The sequence below is a fragment of the Hyaena hyaena genome, unplaced genomic scaffold, assembly GCF_003009895.1.
Source record: "Hyaena hyaena isolate Hyena2069 unplaced genomic scaffold, ASM300989v1 scaffold_291, whole genome shotgun sequence".
Classification (NCBI taxonomy): Eukaryota; Metazoa; Chordata; class Mammalia; order Carnivora; family Hyaenidae; genus Hyaena; species Hyaena hyaena.
Genome location: NW_024080921.1, coordinates 1,316,075 through 1,334,425, shown reverse-complemented (window position 1 = coordinate 1,334,425; position 18,351 = coordinate 1,316,075). Strand labels below are relative to the sequence as shown.

Below are 18,351 nucleotides of genomic sequence, written 5' to 3'. Positions count from 1 at the left end.
TAAAATGAAATCTTAAAGTGCGCCTAGGTGGCTCAGTTGGTTAAGCATCCAATTTTGGCTCAGGTCATGATCTCACAGTTCATAAGTTTGAGCCCCTTATCCAGCTCTCTGCTGTCAGCACAGAGCCTGCTTCAGATTCTCTGTCCCCCTCTGTCTATGCCCCTCCCCACCTCATGCATGCTCTCTCTCTCTCTCAAAAATAAATGAAAACATTTTTAAAAAATTAAGACTTTAAAAAACAGGTAGACAAATAAACTGCAGTACATATATACAATGAAGTATTATTTAGCACTAAATAAAAAGACCAAGCCACAAAAAGACATTTAAGAAGAAACCTTAACATTGCTCAGAGAACTCTGAAACTCTGGAGAAAGCAAAACTGTAGAAGACAGTAAAAGAGCACTAGCTAGCTGTCCAGGGTTTGGGGAAAGGGAAGAAATAGGGGGAATGCAAGGAATTTTTAGGGCAGTGAAACTATTTTGTATTCTATAAAGGTAGATACAGTTCATTATACATTTGTTAAAAGCCAAAGAACATGCAATACAAAGGATGAACCTTAATATAAACTATGGACTCTGGTTGATAATGATCGGTCAGTGTTGGTTCATCAGTTATAAGAAATATACCAAAATAGTGAGGGTATTGATGGTGGGGAAGAGGTTAACTGAGAAGTGTATTTTGCCCCCAAATTTTGCTGTAAACCTAAAATTGTTCTAAGAAATAGTGAATAAGAAAAAGAATACAGGAAGAAAACACAATTTTAAATCAAAAGAAAATTAAATAAATTCAAAGGAAAAGCATTGTGTAGAAGGAAAAAAATTAATAATAAAAATACATTTCAAAGTTAAAAGGGGGCACCTGGCTGGCTTAGTCCAAAAAGCAAGTGACTCCAGAGTTCAACCCCACCCTGGGGGTAGAGATTACTTAAAATGAACAAACTTCTAAGTTTAAAAAAAAAAAAAGTTAAGGGTGGAACCCTCCTGCATTGCTGGTGGGAAAGGAAAGTAGTGCATTCATTTTGGAAAACAGTTTGGTAGTTCCTCAAAAAGCTAAACATAAAATTCCTCCAAAAGTTGACCATGAGCCAGCAATGCCACTCCTAAGTATATACCCAGGAGAGCTGAAAACGTAAGTTTACACAAAAACTTGTGCACAAATAGCAGTATTATTCATGACAGCCAAAAAGTAGAAAAACCCAAATGTCCACCAACTGATGGACAAAATTTGGTATATCCATACAACAGAGTATTAGTCAACCATAAAAAAGAATAAAGTACTGTTACATGAACCTTGAAAACATTATCTTAAGTGAAAGTCACAAAAAGCCACATGTTGTAGGATATGGAACCCTGTTAATGTTAATAGGAAATATCCAGAATAGGCTGACCCATACAGACAGAAAGTATTATTTCTTTCACAGAGACAGAAAGAGTGGTTACTGGGGAGGAGGAGGAAATTGGGACCAAATGCTAATAGGTACAGTTTCTTTGTGAAATGATGAAAATATTCTGAAATTAGACAATGATGATGACTACACAACATAGTGTATACCACATAACATATTCTAAAAATCCACAAAATATATCCACAATCTGAGCTAGCTGTCAGCACAGAGCCCGACATGGGGCTTGAACCCACGAACCATGAGATGATAACCTGAGCCGAAGTTGGACGCTTAATCGACTGAGCCACCCAGGCGCCCCTAAACAAATTTTTTTAAAAGCTAAGAGTGACCCTAAGGAGAAAGTGTTCCTAAGCACTAACAGCTTGCTAACATAAAACATAACCAACTCTCAACACATGTTCAGTAGTTTTACCCTCTCCCTTCCCAACCCCCAGAAAGAAACCAATTCCAATCAAGCCCCCAGATCCAACTAACGAAGTTATAGGACAAAAAAACAAAACAACAGAACATATTAAACTATACTATAGGGAAGGACTCAGCAAAATGCAGACTCTGGGAACCTTTATAGGACTAAAGATCTGATTTCTTAAAAAGAAGGAGGAGGAGGAGGAGGAGGAGGAGGAGGAAAGAAAGAAAAAGAAAGAGAAAGAAAGGAAGGAAAATGGCAAGAAAAAGATGGGAAGAGTTCAATCAAATAATGGTATGTAGTTATCTTTTTTTTTAATGTTTTATTTATTAGAGAGAGAGAGAGAGAGAGAGAGAGACAGCATGAACAGGGGAGGGTCAGAGAGAGAGGGAGATACAGAATCTAAAACAGGCTCCAGGCTCTGAGCTAGCTGTCAGCACAGAGCCTGATGCAGGGCTCAAACAAATGAGGGAGATCATGACCTGAGCCAAAGTCAGACGCTTAATCGACTGAGCCACCCAGGCACCCTGTAGTTATCTTTTAAAGTCCTTATTTTTTAGATACATACTGAAATATTCATGGATAAAGTGATATGACTGAGATTTACTTAAAAAAATAATTTAGGACAGGGGAGGAATGGGTGTTAAGTAAAATATGACTGGTCAAGAAGAGTGACAAGTCTGTGGAAGATCACGGATACCATATTATTTTTGTATATAAACTCTCCATAATAAAAGAAAAATTGAAGAGTATATGCAACACAATCGTATTTACAATGTAGAGAATATACTGTTAAGACAGGGGTGTGAATGGAGGGAAACTGTTAGAGGAGATTACCACAGAGAATTCAGGCAGGTGGAACACCCTGAAGGAAGAGAGAGGTAGTAAAGAAATGAAAATCACAGATTAGGGGAACCTAGGTGGCTCAGTTGGTTAAGTGTCCGACTTTGGCTCAGGTCATAATCTCACGGTTCGTGGGTTTGAGCCCCGTGTCAGGTTCTGTGCTGACAGCTAGCCCAGAGCCTGTTTCAGATTCTGTATCTCCCTCTCTCTCTGCCCCTGCCCTGCTCATGCTGTCTCTCTCTAAAAATAAACAAAACAATAAAAAAAAAAAACAAGAAAGAAAATCACAGATTAAACTAGGGTAATTTCCCTAGGTCAGTGATTACCAGGCTTCAGGGACATTCTATGCAAAATTTTTCACTCATCCATTTTTTTTTTTTTAACCTAAAGAGACTACACAACTTTCATTATATATGCAAGAGATGGACTATAATCCAAAAATATTAATCACTGGATTAAAATATATTTTAGGATACTAAAACTATCTATATTAGATAGCCCCTTGAATCATTGCAGTCCAGTTAACACACTTTCAAAGCTCCTCCCAGCTTTAGAACTTCTTTCCAATTACAATACCACGGTTAGGTACTCATACTTCAGATCTAAAAGTATCCTTACCCTCTAGGGGCTTTATGAGAATTAGATGAGTTAACATAGTAAGAATTTAAATTTTTGGCATATAGAAATTGCTCAATAAATATTATCTATTTATCTGAAAGTCCATTATCTACACAGGTTTCCCATCATCATTTGTTTTCTCACCATCCTGTAAATTTCTGGTTTATCACATTTTATTATTTCTAAAATACAAGCTTCATGAGGGAAAGGTCCTTATTTCATATATCATTATATACTCAGTGCCTAGCACACAAAAAAAAATCTTAAGTAATATTCACTGAATAACTGTACTAGATAGAATCTATAAAATTCAGACTCTATGATGAGGAGGAGGATAAACGTAAACAAGAATGGGGAAAAAGAGAGTTCGTTAAGTGTGTGTTGTATGGGGAGAAGCAAGCATTTGAGAAAAACTGAATAATTAAATTCATTATTTTTTACTGTTTATTTTGAGAGGCAGAAAGAGAGAACATGAGTAAGCGCGGGAAAGGGGGAGGAGGAGAGAGGGAGGGAGGAGGGGGGGAGAGAGAGAAAAAGTCCCAACCAGGCTCCACCTGGTTAGAGTGGAGCCCTACATAAGGCTCGAACCCACCTACTGTGAAATCGTGACCTGAGCGGCTGAAATCAAGAGTTAGGCTCTTAACTGACCGAAGCCATCCAGCCACACCTGAAAGTTCTGAATTTAAAGTAAAAAGTTAAACTGGAAATTAGAAATAGGAGACATGTGAAAACCAAAAATCTAGTAATGGTAAGAATGCTGTTTGTAAAGGCAGCCTATCCAGGTTTAAAATCCCAGCTCTGCTGCCTGCTACCTGTATGATCTCGGGCTGATTAATTAATTAATCTCTGGGTCCCAATATTCTAGTGCCGCTCCCCCCCGCCCCCAGCCACTGCCTCAAACCCAACAACAAAAGAAACCAACTATGCCAACCTCACTGGGTTGTTTTAGGATTAAAGGAGTACTACTGAAGCACTGGAATAACACTTAGCAAACAGTAACCAAAAAATGTTAGCTGGTAAGAGCTAAGTGGTAGCTAAAAATCTGATTTCAAAAGAAACATACAGTCAATATACTAAAAGAACAAGACTCCCAGGGAACAACTAACAAAAGAGAGATAAGAAGAAAAGTTTTAAGTGGACCAAAGGGAACTAGGGAATTACACAGTAGAAGCCAAAAAAAAAAAAAAAAATTATGAGGAAGAAATAGTCAACAGCAAAAAGGGCTGGTTAAACACTGAGATACCACCTCACGCCAATCAGAGGGGCTAAAATGAGCCAATCAGAGAACTCTAGATGCTGGCGAGGATGTGGAGAAACGGGCACCCTCTTACACTGTTGGTGGGAATGTAAACTGGTACAGCCCCTCTGGAAAACAGTGTGGAGGTTCCTCAGGAAACTAACAATAGAACTCCCCTATGACCCAGCAATAGCACTGCTAGGAATTTACCCAAGGGATACAGAAATGCTGATGCATAGGAGCACATGGACCCCAATGTTCATAGCAGCACTCTCCACAATAGCTAAAACGTGGAAAGAGCCTAAGTGTCCATCAACAGACAAATGGATCAAGAAGATGTGGTTTATCTATACCATGGAATACTACATGGCAATGAGAAACAATGAAATCTGGCCATGTGTAGCAACATGGATGGACCTTGAGGGTGTTATGCTGAGCGAAATAAGTCAGGCAGAGAAGGACAAATACCATATGTTTGCACGTATAGGAGGATTAGGAGGAACTTGATGGAGGAACAAGGGGGAGAAGAAGGGGGCAAATGGTGGGGGAAAGGGAGAGAGGCAAACCATGAGAGACTCTTGAATGCTGACAAAAACTGAGGACTGATGGATGTGGGGGGGAGGGGGGGATGGGCATGGAGGAGGCACTTGTGGGGATGAGCACTGGGTGTTATGTGGAAACTAATTTGACAATAAACTATTTGTAAAAAAAAAAAAAAAAGGGCTGGTTAAGTGCATAAAGTTTGTAAAAAAAAATGCCACATGATTTGGCAATTTGAAGGCTAACCATCAAGAGAAAAACACAACATCCTACAAGGTGTTCAGACAAGTTTAAGGAGAGAGTAAGGCAAGAAGGCCGACTATAGAGCAGAATTGAGGGGGTAAAAAAAAAAAAAAAAGGGAAGAAAGAATTCTACATTAGTGGTCCCTAGACTTTTTGTTTGCAAGGATTTCAAAAAGAAACAGGGAAAATGACATAAGGTTGTGGCCTCTTAATTCTATCAAATAGTTTTTTTTCCTTTGTTGTCACCATCATTTGAAATAGGGAACTGCATTAACTATGACAATTTATGAAGCCTAAAACTTTCAGAATAAAGGGAATACCTTTACACAAAATCACCCTACTGTTCTTATTTTATATAATTTAGAGTAGATTCATAAAAATGAAATAAGGGAGCCTGAGTGGCTCAATAGGTTAAGCGCCAGACTCTTGATTTCCACTCAGGTCATGATCTTAGGGCTATGAGGTTGTGAGACTGAGGCCTTCAGTGGTTGTGGGGTCTGCTTAAGATTATTCTCTCACCCTCTCCCTGTCAAGAAAAAAAAAAAGTTGTAATAGAAAAAAGCACCAGGAGTTCCAAATCATTATTCTAGACTACCCTAAAAAAGCCTTGACAGAGTGCAGAGTAAACTGTTAGTTTTCTCCTTTTAAAAATGAAGAAACCAAATTATGCTGAAGCGAATTATTAAGGTCTTTAAGTGGCAACATCTGTCAAATTATGACAAATCTATAGGCCAGGGTGTGCAAACACAAACACTAATTAAAATTTTTACATTTGCTGAGACTCCTAGGTGGCTCAGTAAATTAAGCATCCAACTCTTGATTTAGGATCAGGTCAGGATATCACAGTTTGTGAGAATAAGCCCCATGTCCGGTCCTTTGGGGTTCTCTCTCTCTCTCAAAATAAATAAACTTAAAAAAATTTTTTTTACATTTGTTGAATAGTATTTTAGAACACAAACTCCTGGACTACATTTTCTATGTATTATCTACATCATATTTTTATAGTTGACAAGCATTTTGTGTATATCATAAGTGCATATATTACATACCATTATAGAAAAAAATAGGAGGACACATTTGCAATATATATAAACTAGACCTGGCACACAACTGGGGCTCAATAAAACTTTGTTGAAATGCACACAATGTGTGCCACAGAATGGTAGATACAGAATTACAAATCAAATTCCCTTTCTGTAAAAAATGTTAAGACAACATAATTCAGCGGCTATAAAAGTGGTAATAAGATCACAGGCTTTGGAGTCAGACAAACCTGGGTTCAAATCTCAGCTGCAATACTTTAGAAGGTAAGTGACTTTGGCAAAGTTATTCCAACTAAGTTTGATTCATCTATAAAATAAGAATGGTATCTACCTCAAAGTTGTAGTGCTGATTAAAATGGCAGTTACAATTTTTCCATAACATGACTCGCCAAAATCCTGAAACGGTCCATTTTTTCCAAGTCCTAGACCAAATTAAACCAAATCTCTGTAAGATAAAGCGGAGACCTGCATAGTTCTAAACGTTTTACAAGTGACTCTGATTAGCACTCTCACTTAGGAATCACTGTCCCAGAGCCTTACTACTTAAGCTTTACTGGGGTCCCAGTTAAGTTAATGTCACAAGGATAAAAGTGCATCAAGACATGATCCTCTGCTTTAGTTCCAAGTTTCTAAGACAGACCTTTACCCAAAACACCTTTTACAGAGAACAGAACCATGCTGCAAAAGTTCCAATTTAAAATCCTTTCCAAAGCCAGGGAAAATACGATTCCATACTGAAACTTTACATCAAAACTGGGTATGTCTTAACCTAGTCATATCCATTACTGAATAGTTTTAATATTGAACTTTTTTTTTTTTTTTTGGTCACTTCATCTACACATCAATAGTGACCCAACAACGTACATAATAATGATATTTAAACCTTCTTATACATTATCATTCTTTAAAATAAGTTTAAGTTCACAGTTAAAATACAGTGATGCTTCACTTACACTGTAATAAATTTATCTGACATTTTTTTAAGATTTTATTTTTTAAGTAAGCTCTACATTCAAGGTGGGGCTTGAACGTACAACCCTGAGATCAAGAGTTACATGCTCTACCACTGAGCTAGCCAGGTGTTCCCTGACACATACATTTTAAGTGTTTATTTTTGAGAGAGAGAGGAAAGAGACGAGAGAGAGGGTACAGAAGCGGACTCTGTGCTGACAGCAGAGAACCTGATGCAGGGCTCAAACTCACAAACCTGACTCGAGCAGAAGTCAGACACTAAACTGACTGAGGCACCCCAACACGTATATTTTTAAATGGCTTCTCACAAGCAATCCTATTCAAGACTGAAGGTACACAAAGCAAATTCAATATTCCAGAAGCAAACCTGAAACCCTATTAACTAAGGAATCCAATAAAACATTTGAGAGAAATATGAAGAACAAAATCATACAAATACAATCATGAACATTTTATTCCAAAAGAATCTCTGTGAAATAATGAAAATCTCTGGAAACAAGAATCTAAAAACACTGCAGAATTTGTTAAAAATAAGCAAACAAAAAAAACCTTACAATGGCTTTACCAGAACTAATATGCCAATAGCAGATCAATGGGAAAGCAAACAAGAAAAAGGAATCTTCCTTAAAAGATTTTTACCATTACTGGCAAAGAGAGGAGAACTAAAAGGGAAAGAAAGGGCTAAGGCAGACAATATAGATCTCATTAAGGTATAGATTTTATTAGACGCAAATAAGACATTTTCTCAGATACTTAAATTAGTGAACCTTATAAATGACTAATGCATTGTTTAACTTGCAAAGTGTTAAAATTCAATCTTTCAAGGTGCTTACAGGGCAAAATAAAGGTCTCTCTCTCTCTGAGGGTGGGTGGGGGGGGATGGAGAATCAAGCTTTCCTACCATAGTGCAAAGGTTATAGACACTATATCCAAGGACTGGTGAGGTATTAGTTGAGTCCAGGCCTGTGCATTTGTAAATGCAATTTTTAAAAATAACTGTCTCAGTATCCTCATTCACACAAGATACTGTTTGCAACATGGTACAGTAAAAAGTTGTGTATCAGTAGAACTCTATACATCCCAGACATTTTAAACACATTATATACAAGTTAGAAGAAACAATGGACAATTCTTACCTAAGCTTTTCGAATTTTAAAAGTCGAAAAGTATATCAAAGCACAATTTTAAAACACTGAATTGACCAACAGGCGTTAACTTATAATTAAACTTTTGAAAACTTGTTAGAGTCAAGATATATAAACACCCTCGCCTTTTTTTTTTTGAAGTAGGTTGCAGGCTGTGCAGCCCAAAGCGGGGCTTCAACTGATGACCCTGAGATCAAGAGTCTGACACTTAACTGACTAAGCCATCTATGTGCCCCTAAATATCCTTACTTTAAAAAAATTTTTTTTAAATGTTTATTTATTTTTGAGAGCGAGCGAGCGTTGGAGGGGCAGAGAGCAAGAGAGGGAGACCCAGAATCCGAAGCAGGCTCCAGGCTCTGAGCTGTCGGCACAGAGCCCTGCGCGGGCTCAACTCAGGAACCCGAGATGATGACCCGCTGAAGTTATACGCTTAACCAACTGAGCCCCCAGGTAGCCCAACATCCTTACTTTTTTAAAAGTTAAACTTCAACAGCTTTGTAGAGTCAAATAAAAGTTTACTAGCTCAAAATTAAAGTAATATATATTTGTTTGAAGACACTCTTTCTAAATTAATCCAATCTTCCTTCTTTAGGCGCTACATTTTTCTAACTATTCACCCTAAGCATCTATGACGTATATGTATCAGCCAACACTACTGCTTACATTCTAAATATATACCAGTCCGAAGAACAGGTGCGACATTATTTAGATGCATGCTTTTTTCTTTTAAGCCTAAATTTGCCCTGGAAAGGGATTTAAAAATAAACACAAATACCCAAGAGTTGAACAATCCTCTTAAAAAGATGTAGCCATGCTGAAATTCAACACATGAGCTCTTCAATGACCATCTTCCGAAAGTTAACCAGCCTATCAAAGTTTCACCTTAAAAAGATCAAGTAAGCCTCAATTATTAAGGGTCCTGAGGATATTTAACTTTGCTTCCCCTGTGTTAGTAACGTGAGAAAGTACGTTTTACTGTAAGCTCATATTAAATCTTTTCTCAGTCGTTTCATAAAGACAGCACAGATTCTCTGGTTTGGCTTTTTATGGATAAAGAAGGGGATGGAGGAGGCGGCGGCCGGGTGAAGGGTACTCTAAAAAGAAAAATTCAATTTAGGGAAGCACTGATGAGTCAGTTACTGAGAAAGAACTAACTAAAAGAGAACTTAAGTGAATAAGGCAGCATCCCAGGTAAGAAGGTACCTAAAGTTGGCGGCAGAAAATGAAAACTTCACAAGTATGCAGCAAGACACTGTGCTGGGTAGCAGCCCTGGAGAGAAGCGTGGCTGTCAAGGGGCAAGTGCGTACCAACTCCGGGGGAGGGGGCCAAAAATGCCAAATCGGATGGGGGGGGGTGATGAGGAAAAAGGTAAAAAAATGTCCATCCCAGACTCCTTCCTCGGGATCTCCATCTCAACTTGCACAATCAAAAACTAGCTCAACGCCCAATAACCCCAGGCCAATCTATCCAACAGAAAGGAGTTTAGCCTCAAGCCCCGGAGGCCCGGCAGGCCGCCTCCAGAGGAGCCCCCGCAGACGCCATACTAAAAGTCAAAATGGCTGCCCCAAGGAAGCCCGCACCGCGCAGCTAGGAAGGGTTGGGGAACAAGCTTCTGCGGGAAAGGGGGAGGGGGGCTCTCGGAAGAGCCAACGCCAGAACCGTAGGCAGGACTATCGCCCCCCAGAGCTAAACAGGTAGGTGCCCCTCGGCCTCCCAAGGCCCGGGCAGAGGGGAGTCCCGGCCCCACCCCCCCGGCCGGGAACCCCGTCGCCGCAGCCGTGCAGCACACCACCCCAGAGGTACCTGCAGTTCGGCTCGCTCCACCTCCCAGTGCGCCCGCTCCATCTCGAACCGAGCCCACTCGTGTTGGATGTAGTGCAGGATACCCGGGATAGTGTACTGCTGCGGCCGGGACAGCTCCGGGCCTGCCGCGGGACCCGCTCCCTCGGCGGCTGGAGGACCCCCGCCGCCCGCCGCTCCATTACCCCCTGGCGAAAGGCTCATGTTCCCCCCAGGTCCCTGCTGCTGCCTTGGAGGGGCCGCCATCCCCGGACCGCCACCACCGCCTCCGGCGAGCTCGTCCATTGTGTGTGGGGCCCCAGCCGGGGCGCAGGGCGAGAAGCCGACGGCTGGGGGAAGGGCCGGGGAGGGTGGCCCCGCGCTGGCGGCGGGGCGGAGGCCGGCTGAGAGAGGAGCGAGGAGGGGGTCGTTGCTGTATGCTTGCCGTGGGTCAGAGTAGGGAGCTGCCGGTAGCCGCCATTACAGTCCCTCCTCCATCTGTCCGTCTCACTCACTCACTTTAGGGAAAGGGGGGGCGCGGCGGGAGGGGGAGAGGGGGCTGGGTTGGGAAGGGGATAGACGTAGGGCCGTCACTGCCGCGCAGCATGCCGGGTAGAGAACGCCACTGCCGCCGCACGCCTAGCAGCCAAATAGAGTGCGGCTTCACCATACGCAGGCGTACTGAGGACTCAGGGTTGGCGCTTGAGGCTGAGTAGGAGCTCTAGCCCCGCCCCTAGGCCCTCCCTCAGTCTTGCTCCCGACGTCTGGCTGCGGGTATCAGAACGTGGGCCACTGACTCGAACTTTTGGGAGACAACCGGTCGCATGCTCCCAACAATATCGATCAGTCACCAACCCCCGCCCCCAGGGCGCCTTTTCCACCCAAGGGTCTCAGCAGCATGCCTGCCTTCAGAGCTGGATTTTAACCTGGCTGGACGCTCTGGCCAGCCGCAGCCGGTCCCGGATTCCTGACGTTGCTTTTGCATTCCTTGCGTGTTTCAGGATGCCCCAGAGGGTCGGGCCTCTTCACTCGCTCTTTCTCTGGTTTCTTAGCACCAGTCAGTTTCTGAGGCTTTAAGGACGTTCCCTTTTGGCAGATAGCCCAGATCCTTCCGGGCATGGTGACTGATCACGGTCCTCGGTTTCGAGCCCGGACTTAGCTGCTAATTCTGTGCTCCGAGTCGCTCGTCGCAACTTGTTCCACTTTGCCACACCTCTTCTTTTTATTCTGGGGTGGGTTATGGAGGGCGGGGAGGGCGGGGGGAGTTTGAGCGAATATTTTCTTTTTTTTCTTGGGAGAAGGAGTAGTGAAAAACTTTAGATCTTGACAGTGGTGCGTAGAGGGAGAAAGATAACTTTGAAGGGGACTTGTTAGACCCAAAATTCGATGTTTTAAAATGAAAGGGTTTACAAATAGCAGGATTCATAGAATCTTTCGATGAAAACGGAAAATAAACGCATCGTGCATACAACGTAAGATCCTAGATGGACAGCTGAAGATGTTTTCCTGGGTCGTTAAATGATGTTTGAATGAATATAATATACAAGTTTAATCTTTGAAGTTTAATCTTTTAAGTAGCATAGTTTTATGTGCTTAGGTTGACAGGAAACATTCGTAGTGAACTATTAAGCTCATAAAGAAAGTTAATATAGCTACTAAACTCTTGATTGAAAATTAGGACAAAATAATATTTAATGATATAATAAGGAAAAGAGGTTCAACAATTACAGCTATGCAGGAAAATTGCATATAAAACTGATTGCATTAACTTTTTTTCCCTCTCTACTACCAATAAAATTTTCGCTGTGGAATATATATGACCACTCAAGGTATAATTTCAAAAAGGCAAAAATAGTACATCTTATTTTAGCATGTTTGCTTTACTGTTACTATAGTTTAATGGACAACATTGGACTTGTAACCATGCTGCCATGGTTTATTTGTATATGAACTGGGGTCTTAGGTCACATATTATTAAGCACTATGTTTCCATATTATTAAAGTACTATTTCTCCATTTTATAGTGGCCAACATACAACCTGCTTAGTCATTCCTCTCCGTTTTTGAGGGGACTGATAGCACATAAAAAGTTCCAAAATTTGATTCCTAAGAAACATGTGTGAGCAGTTGTGATGTTGTCATCAAAAGAAGAACACGTGCACTTTTATTTCCTACTGGTATCTCAAGCTCAAGTAAAGACTAGATTTATAAGTCTTGTATTTTCCTCCCCACCCTCAAAAACAAACAACTCTGTTTCTTTTCTATTACCTATCTTATTAAGTGGCATTATATCCAAACCCAAGGTCTGGCCAGTTGTTCTAGTACCTTCTTTTCACTCAGCTCCCACATCCAATCCCTTTCTCAGTAACATCTTTCATTTTTATTCCTTACCTGTTTCATATATATCCCATCATCTTTATTCATGTGTTAGTTTAAACCCCCACCTCTACTCTTCCCCTACCTCCACTACCACTGATGCCTGAAGGATCTTCAGAAGGCAGATCTAATCCTGTTATTCCCCACTTAAAATATTTTAGTCATCATCAGATTTAAAATGAAGCCTGAATTGTAGCATAGCATACAAAAGTACTTCAAATTCTAGAGCCTCTCTATCACCTAATCTGCCATCACACTATCATGGCACCCATTCTTCTTTCCAGCCAAGCTGCACTGTTTTTGGTTCCTCAGAAGCATAATGCTGTTTCATTTCACAAGAATTTAACAGATGCTGTACCCCATTGGCTTTCCTTCCCTTCCTCCAAAACTCAGCTGGAGCATTACTTTGCCAAGAAGCTTTTAGATCTCTGAATTATATTCACTTTTAAAATTTAAAGTACTGGGACTCCTAGGAGCTAGCACTCCTAGGTGCTGTGGCTCAGTCAGGTAAGCATCCAACTCTTGATTTTGGCTCAGGTTGTGATCTCACGGTTTGTGACTGCAAGCGCACATGCTCATGCGCGTGCTCTCTCTCACTTAAAATAAATAAATAAACATTTAAAGATAATATGGAAATAAAATTTCAAGTGCTCCCTATTTGAAGAATTCCAGTTAAACATGTCTACACTCGCTTTCACCATGGTTTTGTAAATGCCAGTAATGCAGTCTTTGGCCATGTGCTTTCCAGATCATAGTTATGTATCTGAGGATTGCAGCCTGTTAGAGGGGTAGGAGCCATGCCCCTCTTGCTTGTAACCATACCCCCAGTGTCTGGGATAGTGCAGTCTCCTCAAAATGATGAGTAACTTAGGGGCACTTGGGTGTCCCGGTTGGCTAAGTAAGTGACTTTGGCTCAGGTCACGATCTCACAGCACATGAGTTCAAGCCTTGCATCGGGCTCTCTGCTGTCAGCACAGAGCTGGCTTTGGATCCTTTGTCACCGTCTCTCTCTCTCTGCCTCTCTCTCTCTCAAAAATAAATATTTCTAAAAAATGATGAATAATTTAAATTTAGAATAACATATATTTTTCCTTCACCTCAATCTTTTTGTATTATTAATTTTTATTACCATTATATCACCTATTTCAAGAGTCAGTGACTAGAACTGCCCTGAGTTATTTTTTATTTTGTTTTTATTTAGATTTTTAAATTTTTTTTTTAATGTTTTTTATTCATTTCTAGGAGATAGAGAGACAGCGTGAGCAGGGGAGGGCCAGAGAGAGAGGGAGTCACAGACTGAAACAGGCTCCAGGCTCTGAGCTGGCAGTCAGCACAGAGCCCGACGCGGGGCTCGAACCCACGAACCGTGAGATCATGACCTAAGCGAAAGTCGGACGCTGAACCGACTAAGCCACCCAGGCGCCCCTAGATTTTTAAATTATTTTTAAGTGATCTCTACACCTAATTTGGGGCTCGAACTCACAACTCTGAGATCAAGTGTCGCAAGTTCTACCTATGGAGCCAGCCAAGTATCCCTTGTTTTTGTTTTTATAATTGACTTTTTTACCCTGAGTATCAAAGTAAAAGACACCAAGACTTTCTCCTCTAAGAGAAGAATTTTAACAAAATTTTTAATGTTTCTTTATTTTTGAGAGAGAGAGGGCGCGCGTGCACACACATGAGTGGAGGAGGGGCAGAGAGAGAGGGAGACACAGAATCTGAAGCAGGCTCCAGGCTCAGGTGTCGGCACAGAGTCCGATGCCCACAAACTGTGAGATCATGACCTGAGCCAAAGTTGGACGTTTAACAGACTGAGCCACCCAGGCGCCCCTAGAGGAGAATATTTTTTACATTATTTTCATTATACTTTGTGTCCATGACTCCTGAGGACACTCCTAGAATCTTGTCCTCTGTACATAATGAGTTTCCCAGGCCATAGTGTCATCTACAACTCGCCTAACTAGAACTTCCTCCTGGAACTGTGGCTGAGTCATTTCCTCTCTTCAGTTTCACCTTTGAAGCTTCCTATTTGTCCTGTCCTTTCATCTATCCCATTCATTCCTCCTCTGCTCCCACTGATTTGATTCTCTTAGTTTCAGTGTACTGCTGCTGATCTTTGATTATGCCTATTTATATTAAATATAAATTTATAAATTTAGAATTTTAGGGTTTTTTTCCTTTCCTGTTAGCTAATCTTAGACACTTGCGTGATTATTCTATCTGACCAAAAAGGGATTTGTCATATTTGATGTGAGTATATTATATCAGCAGAGGTACGTTAAGGAATTCTAGGTTTGGGGCGCCTGGGTGGCTCAGTTGGTTAAGTGTCTGACTTCAGCTCAGGCCATGATCTCACGGTTCATGGGTTCGAGCCCCGCGTTGGGCTCTGTGCTGACAGCTAGCTCAGAGCCTGGAGGCTGTTTCAGATTCTGTATCTCCCTCTTTCTCTGACCCTCCCCTGCTCACACTGTCTCTCTCTCTCTCTCTCAGAAATAAATAAAAGATTAAAAAAAAAAAAGGAATTCTAGGTTTTTACAATCAGTCAAGAGTAATTAACACTCAGATTCCTTCTTTCCAATTATTACAATACCTGATGTACAAAGAGTTTTGACTCTGCCTTAGAGAATCGTATGGTTTCCTGTACAGGGATTACTCACCTGAACATCCAGTTTTACACCTTTCTGACTGTGAACCTGACATCCTTCTAACAAAGAGCTCAAACCGGTTCACAAACACTAATCTAGTTATCTTTTTGTATAATGTGGAAAGGTGGCAACAAGTATCATTATCTCCATTGACACAAAAAAGCTGAGATATAGAGTTCTGGGTCACCTCCTCAGGCACTTAGTAGGCTGGGAAGTGGGCCCCACTCATATCAGTGAGTGTGTGTGTTTATTTGGAAACAAAATCTTCCTTCACTATTCTGCCTCCTACTGTCCCATCAATGGCTCTATATCATTGTCTCTGGTTCCCAAATCATTTGCACTTTTAAAATCATTTTTAAGTGGTTTTGGGGTGATTTTGGTCACCTGGGGAAATTATGTGCTGTTTACATGTATAAATATAGAGAACAAATGAGTATTAGAGCACAGAGGAAGATCTTTGAGAAGACCTAGCATGTGTTCAAAAACCAAAGGAGCAAGGGTGCCTGGATGGCTCAGTCGGTTAAGCATCTAACTTCGGCTCAGGTCATGATGTCTCGGTGAATGAGTTAGAACCCCATGTCGGGCTCTGTGCTGACAGCTCAGAGCCTGGACCTGCTTTGGATTCTGTGTCTCCTTCTCTCTCTCTGCCTCCCACCCCCGACTCCTGCTCTATCTCTCTCTCTCTCAAAAATAAACAAACAAAAAACAAAGGAGCAAACTATAACATAGATGGAAAGGAAAAAGGGGGAGATAGCTTTGCCCTTTGCCATGGTTGCACATGCAAAATAAGATCAGATATCTACTTCTCACTACAAGGGTTGCCTGTGGCTAAGAAAATTGTAGAAATACAGACAGGGCACTGGAACTATTCAAATAATATGTTGTGTGGGCAAGAAAAGGAAAAAGACCTTCACAGACTATAAAAAATAGGTACCAAAACCTTTAGGAAACTCAGCAGGCTATATAAAATTCTAGTCCAAGTTCATTCCTGAATTGCCTTCTGGGTAACATGAGTCAGAAAGCAGTAGGCTGTGATAATATCATATAATAGCTAACTCACAGAGATGTCAAAATTGAAGGGAAAAAAGTTGCCTGGAGCAGAGTCCCTCCTGGACATTGGCTAAAAGTGAACAACCAGGTCTATAACCATAAGAAACAAATGACAGGAAAATGTGACTGAATGGGAAATTGCCAAAACTTTCCTAGGTAGTAATTTAACAATCTTGGAAGTGTGGTTTGTCTCCTGTTAGCAACAGTAGAGAATATTCAAAAGAATGATACTAGATACAGACACTTTGCCTGTGAAATCTATGCTAGAGAATATTCTCTTTGGAGAATGTTTTAAATTTGGCAAAAAAATCACAAAAACTTGGTTTTTTTTATAACAACACTTTTTAAGTTTATTTATTTACTTTGCGAGAGAGAAAGAGGGAGAGAGTATGGGGGAGGGGGAGAGAGAAGGGGAGAGAGAGAGAATCCCAAGCAGGCTCCGCACTGTCAGTGTGGAGGCAGATAAAGGACTTGCACTCATAAACTGTGGGATCATGACCTGAGCAGAAATCTAGAATCAGATGCTTAACCACCTGAGCCACCCAGGTGCCCCATCACAAAACATTTTTTTCTTTCTTTTTTTTTTTTAAAGGCCCCACCCCCGGCCCCGCCCGCCCCCCCACGCACCCGCCGGAGCCCCCCTCCGGAGAGGAGGGAGGGCGGGTGGAGAGGTCGGGAGGAACGGGCGGGGGGCGCGGGAAAGATCCGCCCGACGCCAGCATGGCCAGGCCCGCCGCGGGGTTGAATACTCTGGGCGGACTATCACAAAATATATATTTTATGTTTTATTTGTTTCTAGGAGAAAGAGAAAGAGAGACAGCGTGAGCAGGGGAGGGTCAGAGAGAGAGGGAGTCACAGACTGAAACAGGATCCAGGCTCTGAGCTGGCAGTCAGCACAGAGCCCGACGCGGGGCTCGAACCCACGAACCGAGAGATCATGACCTAAGCGAAAGTCGGACGCTTAACCGACTAAGCCACCCAGGCGCCCCAGATCACAAAATATTTTTAAATGGCGATTTTGTCTTTCTATTAATAGACTCCCCTAAAGTACATGATGTTACCCCTCAAAGAAAAGATTGAAGAATTCTTTAGAGCATTTTTAAAATAAATCCTATTCTCTTTTGCTCCTTTTGCTTTATAGGTTTTAATATAGTAATCAGATATTCTAAATAATGTGCATAGATTTTGTCTGTTTAACTTTTTATTTTGAAAAATTTCAGTCATGGGAATGCCTGACTGGTTCAGTCAGTCAGTAGAACATGCGACTCGATCTCAGGGCTGTAAGTTCGAGCTTCACGTTGGGTATAGAGATTACTCAAAAGTCAAATCTTAAAAAAAAGAAAAATTTCAATCATGCAAAAATAGACAAAAGGTCTTATGACTACACTTTCAACAATTATCAAGATTTTGCTGTTCTTAGTTCATCTAGTACACCTTTTTTCTGAGGATTTTTTTTTTACTATTACAAAAATTTATTCAATAAAACAGTTTAATATAAAAATATATGCAGCCCTCACAAAAAATATGCAGCCTAATTTTCATATCATAGTAAAACTGGCTCATTGGAGAGGAGATGTGTGAAAGCAATTGATTTCTGTAGTGAATAAGCCTTTGTATATACTCATTCCAAGGCTTCTAACATGATGATACCATTTCCTCGTATTACCACCTTCACAGTATTGTTTTGTTGCCCACTAACTGCCTTCTTGATGCATTCATTTATCACAAGTTTCGTAAGCTTTCAAATCCCCCGGTATTCCTTGGACATGTCTGCTCCCATTTAATTTCAATTACAACTTCTTGACCCTAAATTTTTCAACTTGGGAATGTGAGCTTTGCTCATGATATTACTTGACAAGCTCAAAGATTCCTTGAAACAGAATTCATGGCCTCCCCCATGCTCCCAAGGCAGGCCCAGTAATATTTTAAATATTTAAGTAAATCTCAGACAGACATCATATTATTTCATTGGTATATACTTCTCTAAGTGTCTTTAACAAATTATGGCCTTTTTTTTTTTTTTAACATACCACAATACCAATGTCATA

The 18,351-nt window shown here is 41.0% G+C and overlaps 2 protein-coding genes and 1 pseudogene across 5 annotated transcripts in view; 1 reads left to right on the top strand and 2 right to left on the bottom strand.

Moving 5' to 3' along the window:
• The window catches only part of STRN3 (striatin 3), a 110,091-nt gene extending 99,195 nt beyond the window's left edge, over positions 1–10,896 (bottom strand). Inside the window, exon 1 of one of the 3 annotated variants that reach the window (XM_039247118.1) lies at positions 10,257–10,896. In XM_039247118.1, the coding sequence (XP_039103049.1) occupies positions 10,257–10,538 (282 nt within the window). In that variant the 5' untranslated portion in view covers positions 10,539–10,896. The remainder of the gene's footprint in view (positions 1–10,256) is intronic. The other 2 variants (XM_039247116.1, XM_039247117.1) reach the window with 2 other exon arrangements.
• AP4S1 (adaptor related protein complex 4 subunit sigma 1) overlaps positions 9,192–18,351 on the top strand; it is a 63,604-nt gene continuing 54,444 nt past the window's right edge. The window contains exon 1 of one of the 2 annotated variants that reach the window (XM_039247121.1): positions 9,192–9,348. The gene's annotated coding sequence lies outside the window, so the exon portion shown is untranslated. Of the gene's footprint in view, positions 9,349–9,983; positions 10,148–18,351 lie in introns of those variants that run through there. The other variant, XM_039247120.1, reaches the window with a different exon arrangement.
• Positions 17,925–18,146, bottom strand: LOC120241781 (annotated as a pseudogene).